At 36.9% G+C, this 19,618-nt stretch overlaps 2 protein-coding genes and 2 long non-coding RNA genes across 5 annotated transcripts in view; 1 reads left to right on the top strand and 3 right to left on the bottom strand.

Annotated features, from left to right (window-relative positions):
- The window catches only part of LOC123379231, a 113,373-nt gene that overhangs the window by 21,717 nt on the left and 72,038 nt on the right, over positions 1-19,618 (bottom strand). The window lies entirely within an intron of this gene.
- On the bottom strand, positions 11,227-12,060 carry LOC123379232. Its single transcript, XR_006583462.1, has 2 exons — positions 11,756-12,060; positions 11,227-11,667 (listed from the first exon to the last, which is right to left on the bottom strand). It is a non-coding gene; the product is annotated as an uncharacterized LOC123379232 (long non-coding RNA).
- Positions 14,877-19,618, top strand: part of RFTN2 (raftlin family member 2) — a 76,863-nt gene continuing 72,121 nt past the window's right edge. For both annotated transcript variants that reach the window (XM_019838417.3, XM_045034231.1), the window contains exon 1: positions 14,877-14,979. The gene's annotated coding sequence lies outside the window, so the exon portion shown is untranslated. The remainder of the gene's footprint in view (positions 14,980-19,618) is intronic.
- MARS2 (methionyl-tRNA synthetase 2, mitochondrial) lies at positions 16,282-18,289 on the bottom strand. The gene has a single exon (XM_003990998.6). It carries the CDS (start codon positions 18,193-18,195, stop codon positions 16,414-16,416), a length of 1,782 nt encoding a protein of 593 aa, XP_003991047.3. The 5' UTR covers positions 18,196-18,289; the 3' UTR covers positions 16,282-16,413.

Below are 19,618 nucleotides of genomic sequence, written 5' to 3'. Positions count from 1 at the left end.
CGTTTCTCACAGTGGTTCCCAATAACAGAGTGAGCATTTTGGAAGAGAGCCAAGATAGCTTTTGCCTAATGTGGAATATTACATCCTTTAATCTTCAATTTCTTTTGCTTTAAAATAAAGATTATAGGGGCGCCTGGGTGGCACAGTGGGTTAAGCGTCCGACTTCAGCCAGGTCACGATCTCGCGGTCCGTGAGTTCGAGCCCCGCGTCAGGCTCTGGGCTGATGGCTCGGAGCCTGGAGCCTGTTTCCGATTCTGTGTCTCCCTCTCTCTCTGCCCCTCCCCCCATTCATGCTCTGTCTCTCTCTGTCCCAAAAATAAATAAACGTTGAAAAAAAAAATTTTTTTTAATAAAGATTATAAAAGGAAATTTTAAAAGATGACGATCAGGAAAAGAGTTACTTACCTTTGTGTCTAATTCCTAAAGATCAGATGCAACTATAGAGAATGCTACTGAATACACATCTTTTTGTACATCTCTTTATATCTTATTCTTGATTTCAAAAAGGCTATCCTGTTTCCTCAAAGGATTTTATAGGTGCAACCCTAAATAATAATGAAAGATAAACATTCTGTGTTGAACTTCAGCAGATTTGTATTTTTGAAGTTAAAAATTTATTTTAAAGATTCTCTGATTTCAGATATAAACCTAACACTATACAACTCATCTTAATCATCCACTTGCTTCTTGAAAATTCTTTCTAAATCACTGTCACCTTTTCATAAATGCTGTATACCCAATACAAGAATTTAGCTTTCCTATTTTCTTCTAAATGATAAATTATTTGGGGAAATAACCCAAAATTCATTCTAATGGTCGTTTCTTCATATGAAATCATCCACTTGCTCTTTCTTTATTAAACATCCTTCAAACCAAACATCTTCATACTCTATGTAGGAAAGGTAGCTAAGAATAGTTTTCACTGACATGATTTAATCTCAAGTCATGCAGTTCAAAAGAATCTTGTCTCTATCATTAATAATGTACAGTTCATTATATTTTAATAAGACAAAGTTGTAATTAGGGTCTATCTGAATAGAGTCATGTGTAAGAATGTAACTACATTTTTTTTCTCAGAAATAATTACATACTCAGAGATTTGCCAAGTTCCAATATGAATATTAGCTTAACCTTCTCTGAAATACAATTATATGGATTCAGAATTAGAGGAGTCCTTATTCTCCAGCACTTATTTCCTTTGAAATTGCACTCCCAACTTCATTGATAAGCAGCAGACTGACTTGATTTGATTATATTTACAGAAATCAAGCCTGTTTCACTGTGGACAAGGCCCTCTGATGTTTACCAATCATACTAAGTTCTGCTTCACTTCTGTTCCTTATAGGACTCAGAAAGTTCTTGACTTTGCTAGGGGCTCCAAGTTCTTCTTATATGTGGAAATGATATATTCATAATTAAATCACTACACTTAAGAGTGAAAAGGGGCACTAAAAATAATTAAAATGATATAATTTTTGAAGTATATACTAACCAACAAAGAAGTTTATCATATTAACAGACCCATAAACCATTCTATTCAAAGACTATTTTTCAAAACCAAAATTCTAATAATACAGTATGCATAAACTAGACTGTCCCAGGGAAATTGGAATGTTGTTAACCCTATTAAAATATTATAAAATGAATGTAACATTACACTGAGATCAAAAAAGTATAGTCTGAAAGGGATTAAGCCATAAGGGATAGGCCTGAATTACTCTATTACTTTAGTCCTTGAAGCTTTATGATTTCTGGTTTAGCCGTTGATACAGCTATATAAATAAGTTCAATGAATATGTTCAGGGATAAGCCCCTTTCTCAAGTTATAAACACGAAACCACAGAATCATATCAACTTGAAAACTATAACGTCTAATAAAACTATGGAATATTCTTAATTTTTTTTAACGTTTATTCACTTTTGAGACAGAGAGAGAGAGGATGAACGGGGGAAGGTCAGAGAGAGAGAGGGAGACAAAGAATCCGAAACGGGGGCTCCAGGCTCTGAGCTGTCCGCACAGAGCCCGACGCGGGGCTCGAACTCACGGACCGTGAGATCGTGACCTGAGCCGAAGTCGGACGCTTAACCGACTGAGCCACCCAGGCGCCCCAAAACTATGGAATATTCTTAAGATATTAGTCTTAAATATTGGTAACTTGAAACTAAATTTGGTATAGAATAATGAGGTAATTTTCAAGAAAATCTTTGGTTTAGTCATTGAAGATTATTTAAAGTCCATGATAATATTCCTTATAAAAACTGTAATAACTCTGTTGATAATTTGCTATAAATCATGCTCAGTATATCACATTTGTGCTTACTGTATTCTTCCAAGGCAAGAATAACACTTATTTTTATAGCACTTTATAATTTATAAGCACAATACATATATTATCTTATTTTGTCCACTCAATATATTTGAGAAATAATCGACAACTTTTTTATAAGAGAAGTAAGGCTTTGAAAGAGTAAGAGAATTGCCCAAAATGACATTACTATTAAGTGGTAGAACCCAGAGTTTTGATTACTAATAAATTACACCAGTAAGGAAGCAAGTGATTTCTGGGGAGTATGGGAACTAAGAGGGGAAGATCCTTAGAGAACACTTTTCAGAAATAATTTTTGCCCCTTCTAAGAGTTATGGACCATCTTTCATTGAATCACTAAAATCTTACACATATTAAATCTTAGACACAAAATGTCTATTCTACTCCCTTAAGCATCTCAGACTCAGAATCAGAAAATATTTCAATTCTAAAGTAAACAAATTCTGATAAACACGAAACTGTTTAATCATGCTTTTATCAAGTAACTGAAGTATGAAGTTTCCTAATAAAAGGGAGAAACAGAATTGCCATAGAATTTAATTTTTAGATGTTAATCAAAAAGTTTCTTCAAATGTGCTGTGTAATTCAGCATTCAGAGAAATATAAGAAGGAACACAAGGTAAGAAGAAAGGCCTTTTAAGTTATCGCTGAAAACTTTAATCCCTCTGATAAGCAAAAGATACCTATAAGTGGAGCCACCTACTCTTTATATTTTGGGAATGTGACACATTTCCACATGTTTTTGGAAGCATAAAGTCCACCAGCAAAAACAAATGAACCTTTGGTTGCTTTGCTTCTGCCTTCCCATTTTCTTGCTAATAACTGCAGTGTAGGCATTTATCAGTGTTTGTATAGACCCTACATGTATTATTTGCTATTTTGAGAAAGGGCTATTCAAGTTTTCTTTTTTTACATCCTAATCCAAGGGGCCAAACTCATGCCACTCTTTATACTGATAAAATGTGTGTGTTTCTAAGATAAATGGATCATAATCATAATTGCCTACTAAAGTCAACTTAGCTCAAAAATTGTAACAGTGCCTAAAGTTAAATACAGCCTGATGTCATTACAGGGAATTTTCTCAAACACTGATTTTGATAACTAACATATTTTATAATACTTTATAAATGGTTCTTTTCTTGTTAGAAGACTATTTTGTACCTTCACAAAGTATCCTAAAGTGATACGAATAAACTCTCTCAGTTAACCCCACATTTTAAAAACATTTTTAACCCTAGAAGCACCTGGGTTTGATACGCTGTAAAATTATTCATTGTTTTTATGACTTACTCCTAATAATTAACCTATTCTAGCATTGGCAAGTTGTTACATTGTTAGTAGACATGCTCAGAGTCTTGCTAGGTCAGTAGAGTGGCATCTGTGCCCAAATTAGGGAAAACACAATATATAATCAACAGTGCCTCTTTAGAGAAGTTTTGCCCTTTATCTTAGAAGCTTCAGTTCATTTCCCTTAACTACATATAAGCTGCTATTTAAATATTTAGAAGAACAACTTCAAAACTTGGCATTAACTTTCTGTTGTCAGATTCAGGCTGGGCAACTGATTAGCCTTCATGCTACTTCCAAAGTTTTAATCAGCTTTATTAGATAAACTCAGGCTTGATGCATGCATTCTTCTTGAATCACAACATTCAAACTCAGATAATCTGAAGAGGACAGAACAAAAGATGAGATTTTTTAGGCAAAAGGATTTGGCTAAACACTGACACTCTGAAGTAGGCATTTACTCATTATAAAAACACCTTAGCTGAAATCGTCCTATTCTCAACCATCTTGAGCAAAGCAGTATCTTCTAAAAATCATTATATTCAGCAGTGGATCAAATAAAAATCATTTGTTGGAACACAGAGTCCATTCATTGGATATTTTACTTAACAGAATAAAATGTTACTCTATTAACATGAAAGTTTATTAATAATTCCTTGATTTTCTCTGGATAGTGGCTTTCTTAACCATGGGCTTAAGTGCCTTTCTGACTCTAATTTTATATATCACTGAGTACATAAATCTTTCTTTTAAACATATCTTTACCAAGGTTCAGGAATGACACAAAAGAATATAACCTAATAATTGAGAAAATACCATTAGATATGGCCATTCCCAGATCCTTTGTAGTGAGTCTTTGTTATTGCCCTAGGTTTCCTCCTTGTCCAGCAATAGGTTTTAAGGTAGCCTACATACTCTTAATAGTGCGAATTTCCTAAAGCACACCTCTCCTCAGAATCCAGGCTCAGTTAGTATTATTTTTTAAATCTTTCCCTTACTTACAAGAGCCATTTAAAATGCATTAAAACCCCAGTTTTCTTTAAATCTCTTAATAGGAACCAAGGTTACATTCTGTGAGAAGAAGCTTTTCTCAACCTTCATCTGTAGGTTTGAAACCTTGATATTCTTGAACACCACACTTTCTTACTAGGAAAGATTTCAGAGCATTCAATTCTTACTCCACCTTAATTGATTCTGTTAAGTAGAGTCTTGGATAGCTATTTTATCCAATAATAGAAAACAATTAGCCCTATGTGTGGTCTGACAACAAATGTGAGGGGTTTGGATATGCCTAACATTAAATGCTTTTGCTTTTTTAAGGGCATTAAAGAAATCCTAGTAGCCAAAATATTGGAGATGCAGGAGAAAACTATGGTTTCCCTTATGAATTTACACACACTTAAGTAAGATAGACTTATAATTCTAGTAAATAGAACAAATGCTGTATCTATAAAACAGCAAATACCTTGGTAAAGTTTGAAAACTTTGGTCATATCTGGCTATATTATCAACATGGTAATGTCTAAGCACTTAAAAACGCCTTTGATGTTTGGATTTTTCAGATTTGTTCTAGATGTTTCATATCTGTAGACATAGCCATGCCATATACAGAATATACAATAGCAACAGGCCATTTGTTGTAATATGGTAAATTAAAAAAAAAAAAAACACTCTCTTGCTAGAGAGATAATGTGTGTAGAAGATTTTAGCTTCCACATTATTTTGACTTTTCTAGATATTGGTTAGTGTATATTTTACTGACATTAAATATTTTTTATAAAACATTTCAAACTCTAGATTTACATTAGGAATTTTGACAGATATTAATACATGTAAAGATAATTTATATATATAGTATCTGGAAACCTGTCCTATTATGACCACTTATTTTATACCAGTTACTATGACCAGAGTAGACACTATTCTTAAATATACTTAAATGTATCTCTCTATATATTTCTGCCCCTCTTTTGTCATCCATACCAAAAGTATAAGGGTTCTTACAGCATCTTAGCAAGTATAAGCATTCACTGCATATATCATCCCAGATTCAGTACATATTTCTTCCTTTAATACTGTAACACTGTCATTATTCCTTTTTATCTTTCATTCAGGTCTTAGTTTGTGACGTTTCTAGCCTTTCAAAGCATTAACTTTGAATAAAACTTACCCATAACATTATATTTCACCTTTTAAATACAAAGATATTATGACTATCTGCTCTTACAGAATTCAAAGTTTTTTTAAATTAAAAAATGCAACAATAGGTAGACCTTCTTAAAATAAAAAAATGGCCAACTCTTCTTTAAATGCTGCCTATTTAATGTATATCCCAACTTTCTTCTCTAAGAACATTATATTCCTTATATACAAGGCTAGACTAATAATAAAACAATTAAAAGTTATATAAATAAGCAACATTTAAATTAACTACATGTAAGTTTATTCTAGCATTTATTGAAATTTGATTGTACAATATTAGAATAAGAGTCTTATTTTTTTCACTATTTTAATTTCACATCTTCTCCAAAAACTAAAGCTAGTTTGTACTTCTGTTGGAAAAGGTAGGAATTATATATGAAAACCTTCTTATAATGTTAGGTAGATGATAATCCAATTATATCAATTTTTTTTATCCTGCCTCATAAAGGATAATGAACTATCCATTAATGTATCTACTTTTTGTGTATATTGCCAAAATGTTTCTGGGCTAAAATATTCAGGTGGAGGAATAAAATGTAATAATATAGTTATATATTAATTACTCTGGCACATACTAAGGCCACTCCACCTATTGGTAATACTTTTGTTTTGCTACCTTTATTCTGAAAGTAACATGCTATATGTTAAGATCCAGTATTCTACAAATAGAGCCCTCATCAAAAATTACATGACACATTCTATTTAATATTCCACTTGTCTGGCATTTTCATTTTAATCCTATATTTGTTATTCAGGCTAATTCAGTATATACCAAGGCATTTTTGTTCTAAAACTTTTGTAAATTTCAAGAGTCCAAGGGTAATCGCATTTTCCTTCAAAAACAAATTTCCGTTTGAAGTGTTTTTCTTAGTTAATTTATTTTAGGTAATTGTGCTCTTTACCAAAATGTACTGATGTACTTTCACAGTGCATTCATTCAATTCTATAAAGATTGTATTACTTTATTTTTCTCTCCAGATATAAATTACAGAAAAATGGAGATGGTACAAAAATCATTAATGTACCCCCCAAAAAAAATTCTGTTTTGCTTAGGTTGTGATATTTGTCTCTTATTTTATAGAGAATGTAAGATAGCAATAATAGCATAAACAGATTTAATACCATATAAGAGATAAATTTTAGCTCTTAACTATCAAGGTCCTTTTTCCTGCAAGTCAGGATATAAAAATGGACAAAGGTATGGAAACTAAACCCTCTTCCTTAGCCTCATATAATTCTGAAATGACCAATGATAACAAAGAAAGGAAATGCTAATTAACATAAAATATTGCTGAAAACGTGGATTTTTTTTCCTTTACGTGTTTTGGAGAAAACACCTAAAGGATAAAAAATTTAAAGTACACATCAACAATTTGAGATGATTTTAATATTCTCAATGTGTTTCTAGCTAATCCCATTTAGGATTTTTTTTTAACCTGATACCAAAGCAAAGAAATCTATACAATATCCACTTACAGAACATATTTTTCACAACACATAAAAGAAACCTTCTAAAATCCCTATTAGTAGCTGACCTACAATACAAATTATTTTTAAAAGATACTAATACAAGTAAATTCCTCCTGCACTATTCAAATGCTGACTCTACGTTAACCTTAGGATTATTTTATTCAGGCTATATCCAACTGTTTGTGAGAATAGCTTTCAGTTAAAAGAACACATATAATATCCTAATGTCTATGCCAAAGGAAAAATGAAAATAAATTAAGCAACAAACCTAGGTTTACAAGTTAGATTTTTATGCCCGTGCCCTAACTATGTGTCTATCTTTAGAGAATGACTTGTTTAAAACTCTTGAGCTCAAACTTAACCTACCTTCACATGTTGAATATTTAAAACATCTACCTCTACAGACTTACCAATGATGGGTTTTGATAACTTGGTTGACTTTGGCTAGTCCCCTTCTCACTACTCTAGATGTTAACCAGTAAGTGTCACTATTTTTCCTTTGCTTTTCTAAGATCAGGTTGATTTACTAATTTTTTTTACACTTAGCTACACACAGTTATATATTTATATTGGTTTTTGTGCCCCTGAATGGATAGCTGTACTTTTAGATGGTCTCCATAAATTATGGAAAAAGGAAGAAGTCCTATATATTCTCCTTAGGCTAGAAAACTAATTTTATGGTATCAGCTACATCCAAAATGTTTTATTTAAAATTTGTTTTGAATTAATTACCTTATTTTTATGTAATAAAGGCTGATTTTTATGTGGGCAACATTAAAATTAAAAAAAATATTTCTAGTTTGAGGATTATTAATTGTTAGATTACTTTTTAATTCTAGGTCAGACAGTGTCATAATGAACATTAAAATTTTTCCTTTATATTCAGCAAAAAATACTCCTTCCATATTTTAAAATGGTGTAAAAATCCAACCATCAATGTTCACACAATGAACCATACATAGTTTCAGTAATTCATTTTAGTACTTATGGTTTTCTTCTATAATACCAAAATACGCTTTTTACACATCGTTACTTGACTTATTTAATTACATTCCAGTAATGAATTATTAAATGAAACTGAACTCAGGAATAAAAGGTTTGCTTTTTAAAAATGTAGGGAGTTCCCATAAAGTAAGTTTTACAGAAACTTAAATATAAAAGTTAATGCAATAAATTCATTTTACCAGGATTGAAGATTCTTTGCCTTATGAAAGCCTTTATAAATTGCTTTAGTAAGTGATTTTTAAGGATAATCTGCAAAATGCTATATAGGATATTTTTTATAATGTACCAGTCTAATTATGTTAATAAGTCATAAGCTACCATGCAAAAAATACTGCAGAAGTACCCGTCATGCCTTGCTAACTTGGGACTTTGTAACTTGAATTTAAACATAGTTTGAAGAAATTATTTAAAACATAGAACAGAGATGTAGGTGTTCATGGCTTCCAAGTTAGCAAGGCCCTTAATACTTCTTTATACATTTTTAAAAATACAATTTAGATGATAGCTTAAAGACCTATATAAACATAGGTTTCATCACACTTCAAGGTGTAGCCCATGTCCAACATAATAGCTACATTTCATTAAAAATGTAAAATACGACATTTTGTGCAGTTCATAACAAAATCTCTAATTAGGGGAAGTTAGAACATGTCTTGACTGTCATGTATGAGATAATTTACCAGGAATTATTCAATATGTAGCATTTTAGTTAGAGTGGGATTTGCTTTGGTAATAACTGTGGAGTCAGTTAACCTGATTTCTGCAGGCTTGTTAGGAAAGATGTCTTAAGAATACAGTAATAAATGTTCAGTAAATTTATAGAACTTAAATTGTTAGTAAATAGATGAGTCTTTTCATAAGTTCATTTATATTAAAACTGTATGTATGAAATGAAAAAGTTTCAGTGTTTGTGAGCTTGAATAAAATTCTCTGGCTTTGTTACTATAATAGTCAAGTCAAATAAAACTTTTGAATATTGATATGTTTTCATGTTTAGAGATAAATGTATTATCTAAAGTATTTGTAAAATGTTATTTCAAAATACTTAGATTCATAAATTTATGACAGCATACTTTCATTTAGAGGAGAACTACTGGATTCAAGAATTTGGAACACTGTTCTGAAAATGAGAAACAAAATAATCTTAAGGAAAAAAATACAGACTATAGAGTTATTAAAATTTTTAACAAATTTATACCAGCACACATAAGCAGGCTTAGGATATAAAGGGAACTATTGAAAGCAAGAGAGAAATATTTCATGATAAAGGTAAGTAGTTTTTCTAAGTTTCTATTTTGGCACTCATCTATTTCATAATCTAGCTATCAAGAATAATCCCCCACCTTGAAACACTCATTGCTGTATTTCAATTAAGGGGTCTTTTTTAGACTCTTCATCTTCAAATCTTTGGTTCTGATTATGCTACTTCCTCTTCCCCACAATACACTGCCCTCAGTATATACTCAGTGATTGATTGTGGTGTTGGTGCTGAGGCTCTGGCATCAAGATAAATCTGAGTCTAGGCTCTTCTGTTTTACAAACTATAACCTTGGCCAAGTTACTTAATCTCTCTCTGCCTCAACTTCTCATCAGCTAAACAGAGAAACAAAAATACCTCACAGTTGATGAGAAAAGTAAATGAGAGAACATAATTAAGGAACACAGAACTATTGGTTCTCTCCTTTCACCTTTGCTTATTACCGAACTAACAATGAAAAACTTTGGCAAAATTATAGCCATGGGATTCTCCCCTTTTAATAATCCAAAGAGAGGACTTCCTGAACAGGTATATTTGCTGACATATCTATTCAAAAAGCAAGTTATTATTTTCACAGAGGCATATATGGAAAAAGTCAAGGTTTTAGAGTCACAAAACCTTACCTGCTATAAAATTTTTATTTTTCTACACTTAGCAATGATACACGTGGTAGTGAGCATTAAAGACTGAAGTGCTGATGTGTAGTGTAAGTTTTTACTTTCTCATTGCCTAGTTTCTTTGAACTCATGAATGCCAATTTCATTTTTTTGCAGACTTGAACATTTCTTGTTAATTTTATCCTTTTATATTTTGAGAATATGTTGTTAGATCATACAATTTCCTAATTGTTATAACTTGCTGCTGCATTATTCCTTTTATATTAAGCCTCACTTTATCTTCAGTAATGGTTTCCCCTCTCAATATAGACTGCCTACTATTAATAATACAATACCAGCTTTCCTTTGGTTTATTTATATGCCCAGTATTTCTTCATGTCTCATTTTCTCTTGTAAGTATATGCCTTTTAACTACATATAGCTAACTTTTTATTAAGAATGAACATTGCTGGGGCACCTGGGTGGCTCAGTCAGTTGGGTATCCGACTTCGGCCCAGGTCATGATCTCACGGTTTGTGGGTTTGAGCCCCACATCGGGCTCTGTGCTGACAGCTCAGAGCCTGGAGCCTGCTTTGAATTCTGTGTCTCCCTCTCTGCCCCTTCCCTACTCACGCTCTGTCTCTCAAAAATAAATAAACATTGAAAAAAAAATTTTTTTAAAGAATGAACATGGCTGTCTTTTGACAGGTTTATCCTTTGATGTTCATTACAATTCTGAGATATTTGTAATTATAATCATTTCTACTGTCTTATGGGTTTTCTTTTACCATATTTTTCATTTTTCTTTGCCCCTTTTTCTCCTTCCTGTCTCCTTTTGGATTGAATTTTCTTTAACATTTCTTTTCATGTGGTTTGAAAGAAATACATTGTATTTGTATTATTGTACTGATTTAACCTAAAATGTGTAACATGCTTATTAACTTTATATTTTTAGTATTTATAGCTTTTTAACCAGCAGACTCTTCTAGACTAGTTCAAGGAAAGCCAAATTACTGAAACTATCTTAATGTTTTCCAACATAAAAGTTACTACATTTTTAAAAATATTTTGAGAAAAAATGTGCAGTCGGTCATATTTTTATTGAATGTATTAAGAAAACAGAAATTCTAATCTATAAATCAGTCATAAACTACTTTTTGAAAGTACATCTTCATGTTAAATCGCACAAACCAGTGACTATCAACTAATGAGGGGTACATGCACAAGGCCTGAATGACGTTAGGAATGGTAGTATAGAGAGGATAGAACCATTTTTCCCATACCATACACTAAGAAAGGTGGTATCATCCATTTCCAGTTATTCCTAGAGCTGTCCCTCCAGCTTTACACAGTGAGTCTTCCAGGCCCTCTGCAGATGTTTCATCCAAAATATTCTTCATGACTTGAAGGCAGGGCTCATCTCTCCTTGGAGCTATAATTTTCTTCTTGCAGATGGCACACTTGGTTTCCTGAAACATCCTGACATCTCATACCTTCCAGTTCTTAAGTGAGGAGCTGTGGACTTTAAAATCTATGGTGAGTAGTCTGTGCCACAAACCAAATGATATTTAGTTAACAGCCAAGGATGGAACTTCCGTACTTAGCCTTACCTTACTTTGAACATCCAAGTATGGCTAAAACTCCCAATAGCTATTCATAAAAAGATGCAGTAGAAAGTATATTATTTCTAGTTGTCAATGCCATAGGAAGATCCTCCTGGTGTGTAGCTCTTCCCAATTCCCTTCCCTTGTCATGAAAATATAAGTAGAAACTGATTAATATGATATAATCTTAAGCAGGGTATTTTAAAAAAATTTTTTTAACATTTATTTATTTTTGAGACAGAGAGAGACACAGCATGAATGGGGAGGGGCAGAGAGAGAGAGAAACACAGAATCGGAAGTAGGCTCCAGGCTCTGAGCCATCAGCCCAGAGCCCGACACGGGGCTTGAACTCGTGGACCGCGAGATCGTGACCTGAGCCGAAGTCGGACGCTTAACCGACTGAGCCACCCAGGTGCCCCAAGCAGGGTATTTTAAATATGTTCAACTATTCCCTGTTAGGTGGTTCCCATAATTCAGAGGATCTATAATACTAGGTAACCCAAGACTACCAAAAAACTAAGAGAAAGCAGCAATTTCCCCTTTAAACTGGTTAGTCCCTTCCCCTCAGCTCAAAGTAGTTCTTGATGATAGAGGAAAGTAGCTTAGGCTGAGCTTCTCTTATCCTCAGTCTCAAAAAAGAATAAGACATTCTCTAAGAAGGTTAAAATCCCATTAATTAATCTAAATTAGCTTGGTTGTTACTGTTTGGCCCTTCCAGCAATATTAACCCCCAAATTTGGTGTGCTCCTATTAATAAAAGATGATCAATGCTATCTAAAGCTCCTTCCTGTAAGAGGAAGGGTCAGGACCATCTGAGTTGTGCTGAAATGACATATTTCATACTGGTTTCATTTCGCAAGGGACTCAAAGCCTTTCTTCTAAGACTGATCCCCCTAACCTGTGCTCTTGGTTACCCAAATCTATGCTGGAGCTCCCTCCAAGCTCTCAGAACTCGTAAACCTTTGCTGCAAAAATAGACTTATGGCTGTCAATACATCCACACCCTTTTAGGTCCACTGATGTTATTCACTCAGGCAAAAGATGAGGGCAAGGACCCACCAACATTTACAGCAACCTTGATCTCACCCACCAAAACAGTTGTTCTATATTTGGTAGAACTATGGATAGTGGGGAATTGCCTCCAGGAGACTATTTTAGATCATCATATAGCAGCTTTATGAACCAAGTCTCAGTCAAGAGGCATGGCCTCCCCCATAACTCCGGGTTACACTAATGTAGGCCAACAATGCAACTACATACTTACCAGGGGTGGGGCAGTCAGAGATCTAAGAAACCAGCCCTACATAATGCCCAAGGAGTAATCTGCTAAATGCTTCATACTGCCACTTGCTACTCAAGCTACATCATGATCATAAGGCATCCTAGATGAGGCCCACCCAACCTAACCAACTACTGGCTTTACTTCAGTTTTGGAACTTCCCATATCTAAAGAGCTATTTCCTGGAGTGCCTGGCTGGCTTAGTCAAAGCATGCAACTCTTGATCTTGGGCTTTTAAGTTCAAACCCCACATTGGTTGTAGAACTTACTTAAAAATGAAAAATAAAGAGCTATGCCCCAACCACAGGTCCAACTGTGCAAAAAAAGACCTGTGTCCATGTTCCAGCCTAGGCCTTCATGAGTACTTTGGCATCAACTTAATATTCAACTTATCCGGCTCTTCTCAGCCCCTATAGGGGTCATATAGGTCGTTAAGAAAAATAATGAGGCCTACTTCCAGAATAACTTTGAGATATCAATGAAATCAGAGATGGTATCTATTTGTTCTTCCTGCCTATTCTTGATCTCCATATATAGCCACAGGTCTTATGACTTCTGAGGTGCCTAAGCTCTAAGTTCACTTGTAGAATGGCTCTCCAGTATACAGTGATGCACCTAATATATACATTGACCACAACTTCTTGCATGACTTCATTGATAGGACTGTAGCCTGCTGAGTTGACAGCTACGTTATTACTTTAACATGATACGTTGTCAACACCTGGTCTATCCCCTTCTGCAACTATGCCCCCAAGAACCCCAAAATGAATATTTAGGAGCCTCAAGGTAGTAGTTTGGGAGAAACCTCTGTTCTGTCAAAGGGTGCATAAGATGCCCTCTCTTCAGTTTTAAGTTTCACCTTTCCTCCACTTGCCATTCCTAAACTGTTGGATCAAATTGAACACATCAACTAAGTACCCAAAGGATACTTGTTTTACATACCTTGCCCCTGACAGAGAATCCAACTGGTTCATCTTCCATATTACCACAGAGTAACTTAGATCCCCACTTCTTCAGAGTATCCTGTATTAATTATGTATCTGTACTAATAATGCCCTCTCCTCTTGGATTCTCTATTTTCTTGTGCCCTTTGGTACCATAAATATTCTGGTAGCCAGTTAAGTACCTCTATAAATGACAAGCTGCACAAAAGGAACTCCATTAACACCCAGCAAGTCAAGATCCAGTGTATTGACCAGCACTAGGCCATAGGAAAGATCATTCAAGTGGAAGTGAATGTCCTTTCATAATAGGAACAGAAAGATTGCTATCAAGGCACTTCAACAGCAGAGGTTATCATACCACTGGTTTTCCAAGTCTGTTTTTGTTCATTCATATAAACACATCTCATTTCTTTTACCACTCTGCTCTATCCAGCCCTAGGAGAGATTATACCCCTCCTACACTCCAGTAATCTGCCCTACCAATCCCAGAAGATAGCTAGACTATGTCATGTGGAAAGCCCAGGATTCCATTATGAAGAGGAGGGTCTGAAGGAACATTTGTAGAAATGGTCCTTCCACCTTTACAATGCCTTCAAGTATTCTTTTCTAAGCAATGTTTCCAAGCAACCAGAAATCTCTCACCATATTGATTAATAAACAGAAACTGGAACTGAACAGTAGCACCTAGAATAAATCTGGGGGAACTACCAGCACAATAGTTGACTTCATAGTGAGCTCTCTCTGCTTGCTACCATGCTGAGAATGAATATTTCAAGGCAAGTTCTCATTATAAACTTTGGCCTAGCTATCCAATCACCTATCAAGTATTACGCTGGCTTACTGTGTTGTAGTCATTGAGTAAATTGATACCTTAACATCTTCTCTGTGATATTCTCTTATGGAGCCTTGGAGAGATCCCTAAATCCAGTTTGAGATTCTTGGAGCACTGATCATTTCCTCCCTTCACCATCACCTTCAACAAATTCAACAGAACAGATCTGAATAAGGTACTCACAGACTTTTAAACTTTAATAACTTAAGACAGCAAAAGAAATAATCGGTAAAAAGTACTTGAAAGTATATGTATTAACATTTATAACTATTCCACAATGTCTATATTGTATTATAGATTCTGATTTGCCAAAAGAGATCACATAAGGTAAATTATGTATGTGGTAACAAAATTATGATTCAGAAATAAAAAGAAAATATAACCATTTTGAGCTCTTTACAAATTTTTAAAAAAAATTTTTTTTTCAACGTTTATTTATTTATTTTTGGGACAGAGAGAGACAGAGCATGAACAGGGGAGGGGCAGAGAGAGAGGGAGACACAGAATCAGAAACAGGCTCCAGGCTCTGAGCCATCAGCCCAGAGCCCGACGCGGGGCTCGAACTCACGGACCGCGAGATCGTGACCTGGCTGAAGTCGGACGCTTAACCGACTGCGCCACCCAGGCGCCCCTTTACAAATTTTTAAAATCATACCTGTAAACCTGTGATTAAAGTTTAAAATTTTTAACATAACCAACTCGAGAGCTTTGTAATTTATCACGGATAGTCCAAACGCATTTGATACATTTACTTATTACCTTACTAAACGTTTAAAAGAGTAAATGTCCTTTTTTAGTAGTTTGAAAAAACAGGATTCTGATCTTTTTTTATTGCTTTATGTAAAACAGCAGTGGTTACAGTCTTCCCTTATTTTAAGGAAAGCAATAAAGTTTTTTCTTTAAATTCTGCCAAATTAGCAGAAAACAAATTTATCCTAAATATTCTGAAATGTCAATGTTAGGTAATCAAGTATGTGAAACTGTAGAGCCATCTACTGGTTGAAGTGTAATGTTACAAAGCACAACTATTCAGACTATTAACAGAGTAGGTAGGGAGTTATAGTTGTAAGAAATGAAAATATAAACGTGGGCAAAAACCATCTTGTCTAGGACACTGGTTTTTAAAGGCTTAATAAAGAAACCTGTTTATTTTTAATAGGAAACCCAACATATATAACAAAGTAGGACTACTATGTAAAAGCTGAGGTAGGGGGCCTCCAACCCCCAATCTTCACTAATTTGCCCAGCAGAGGCCAGGCCAATGGAAAACAAGCCATAAGAGGTAGTCTGGGCAAATAACATTAACTGTGGTTTGGAAGGAGGCACAATGAGAAGGAATACTATCAGCAAAGTTGTCTCTCACCCATCTTTGACCCTGGAGACATCTTAGAGACACTGGTGTACAAAGGATAGTGGTTAATGGGCACAGAGACTGAAAACTAGGAGGGGAGGCACCTGAAAGGCTACAAACCTCTTATCACAGTGACACTGTTTATGTGCTCATATGATACAACACTTTAGAAAACATTAGCATAATTTTCCTAAAAACGCAAAATAAGAAAATAACACATTTGCTTTTTTACCACAAGCCAATTTAAAAACTAAGTTTCTAGGTCCTATGGGCTTTTACCAGCCAGGCCCTAGACTGGTCTAGTCTTGGAAACAAGAGCCCAGTTTCAGGTCCCAGCCTCCTCCCTTCAAAAGGACATGGATGTCCATAGAATCGAGGCAAGAAACAGAGCTCTCCAAGGCCCCTCTCTGTGGCAGACACCCCCAACCTGGATAGCAGCTTATCAGCTAGGCTTGGGGTGACAGGCTGGAGCAAAGTTCCAAAGACTCGCAAACATTCCAAGGCTACATGAAGCACAGTACCCAGCCAGGGGGCATCCACTGGGCTCTCCCAGTTCAACTTCCACGGTGCATGCCTTTGGACAAAGCCATTAGTTTGCCGGACACAGCCGGACACTGCCTCCAGAGCTTTATAGATCTGAAAGTTATCATAGTGGTCAGCTACCTGCTTGGGCAGAGTGGCCACTGCATTCACCAAAGCATAGTCCTCTGCCTGAGCACGAACTGACGGCCCCACCAACCCTGGCTCACTGGGAAAGCAGGTAGTGCAGAAAACCGGATAGGTCCCAGAAGGATTTATTCTATTGGCAGTACACCGGTTCAAGAGACCTCCCAAAGCATCTGCCAGCTCCGAATCTAGCAACTTAACCACCTTTTCATCATAGTAATCACAGTCCCAGTTGGGGACGCCCTGCCGAAGAAGAAAGTATCGGAAGCCATCCACAGTATAGCGATCAAGGCAAGTCCTGGGATCCACCACGTTGCCCAAGCTTTTGGACATCTTTTGGCCACAGACCGTCCAGTGTGAGTGGACATAGATGCGGTGTGGTGGGCTCATGCCGGCCCCTAAGAGGAGGGCAGGCCAATAGATAGCGTGGAATTTAAGAATGTCCTTGCCTATGATATGAGAGGTGGTTGGCCACCAAGATTTGAACTCAGCATTTGGGTAGCCAATTACAGTAAGGTAGTTGACCAAGGCATCCAGCCATACGTAGATGGTCTGCGAGTCGTCCCCGGGCACAGGAATGCCCCAATGCAAGTGGCTGCTCCTTCGAGAGACTGACAGGTCTGGCAGCTCCTCCTCTAGCCACTGAAGAACTGCGTGATGAAATGGCTCAGGGGTGATTGCCTGAGGGTCGCCCCGCAGCCACTGCTGAAGAGGCTCTCGGAACTGAGAAAGCCTGAAAATGTAGTTTTCTTCCTTGGTCCAGACTACGGGATGCCCACTCTCTAAAGACACAGGACACGAATTCCCCGAGGAACTCGGCTGCCTGGTGACCTTGGCCTCAGGCAGGAAGCACTCTTCGGAGGCGCAATACCAACCTTCATAGAGACCCTTGTAGAGCAGACCCCGGGCCTTCAGCAATCCCCAGAAATGCTGCACAGCGATCCGGTGCCGGACTTCGGTGGTGCGGATGAAGTCGGTAGAGGAGATGCCAGCCTCCCGAAAAAGCTGCTGGAACTGGGCAGAGACTCGGTCGCACAGCTCGGTCGGGGCCAGGCCCGCAGCGGCTGCTGCTTGCTGAATCTTCAGGCCATGCTCGTCGGTACCAGTGGAGAATCGCGTGGCGGCGGCGTTGGGAACTCGGAGGCGACGGTGGCGGCACAAGGCGTCTGCCAGTAGCGCCGAGTACAGGTGCCCGATGTGCGGCGCCGCGTTCACGTAGAAAATGGGTGTCGTGAAGAAAGCGCGCGCGTCGCGAGCATCGTCGCGGGCACGGAGAGGGGCCGAACTGTAGTGGCGGGGGGTAGAGTACTCCAGGAGCGAGACTCCTCTCGTCCCCGGCCGTCTTAGCAGCCGCAGGGCAGAAATCTGCACCATGATGCCGGCCTAGCTGCGGCAGCGGAGGGGGCGTTCTGGAAGCACGTGTGAGGAGCGCATGCGCAGCCGAAGTGCACCGCCGCTTCCGGCCGGCCGGAAAGCCAATGAGGTGGGGTCTGCAACGCCGGCCCTCTCCCGCCCCGCCCGCGCCTTCTCTCTGCGCCCGCGTTGGACGTTGGGGCTGTGAAAGTGGAAGCGCGTGAGAAAGCTTAAAGGAGCTGGGTTTAGGAGAGGTTCTGAAAGCAGATAAATCTTTCTCTGACGTCCTATGCGCCTTGCTTTGAGTTGTAATTTTATATTTGTGGATCTCTTTTCCTCTCTAGGCTGACTTGCTTGTGAGGCAAGAATTTTATGTTCAGGCATTTCTCAAACCCAGTCAGTGGCCGGCACGTTCCTGGACACAACAGTATGCGCTTTACATATGCCCTGCTCAATGTAGAGATCTGAAATATCTAAATTTTATCTCAGAACCTAGCAGCTAGACACAATAAATCTGGAAGAGGGAGGTAGAAAGTAAGAAAAATAATTACCTAGAGCACTTGAGGGAAGAGTAAGAACATGCAAAGTAAGGAAAATGTTTTCTCTAAACACAATCTTGAATCAACCAAGGATGTAGATATCTTATGTGCCAAAGATTATTGAGATCCAGAGAAGTGAAATGCAGGCTGTTGTCACTGATAAGGAAGAGTCAACCTTCAACTTTATTTCTCAAAGTAGTTAGCAACACTTCTAAAGCAGTGTTTTGCCAAGTTTGTGTTTAGTGGTGGAACTCTACCTCTTTTGGGGTGAATGCTTCTGGAGCCCAGAACTGGATTAATATTAATCCTTGCTTCATGAAACACTCTCATCTTTGCTTTGGTCTATGACTATCTTTTTTTTTTTCCATTTAATTTAAATACTACATTCATTTCATAACAAAATGCAGTGCAACACCAGTGAACTCACAACCCAACCTAAGAACTAGGTGTGGTTATCTATGTGTGGTCCCAGAAGAACAGCATTAGCAGCACCTGGGACTTTGTTAGAAACACATGTTTTAGGCCCCACACCCAAACAAACCCTTCCACGGATTCTGGGGGTGGAAACCAGCAGCCTAGGTTTTAATGAGCTCTCCAGGTGATTCTGATGAAGATTCAAGTTTGAGAACAACTGAACTGGAAGATTACCAATGATTTAGGTCTATGTGCTCCTTTTCTCTCTGTTTTCCTCCCAGAGGTAATCGTTGTCCTAAGTTCTGTACTTTTCCATTATTGTCATCACAAGTTAATTTTAATTGTATTTAAACAGTCTAAAAAAGGATATCATACTACATGTGGTCTTCTTCCACTGGCCATTTTCACTCAACATTTTGTTACTAAGATTCATCCATGTTTCTTTCTATAACTCTAGTTTCTTCACTTTGATTGGTGAATAATTTATGAAT

The sequence above is a fragment of the Felis catus genome, chromosome C1 (assembly GCF_018350175.1).
Source record: "Felis catus isolate Fca126 chromosome C1, F.catus_Fca126_mat1.0, whole genome shotgun sequence".
NCBI classification, from domain to species: Eukaryota; Metazoa; Chordata; class Mammalia; order Carnivora; family Felidae; genus Felis; species Felis catus.
Note: the sequence above shows the minus strand (reverse complement) of the source record. Positions and strands in the feature narration are given on the sequence as shown.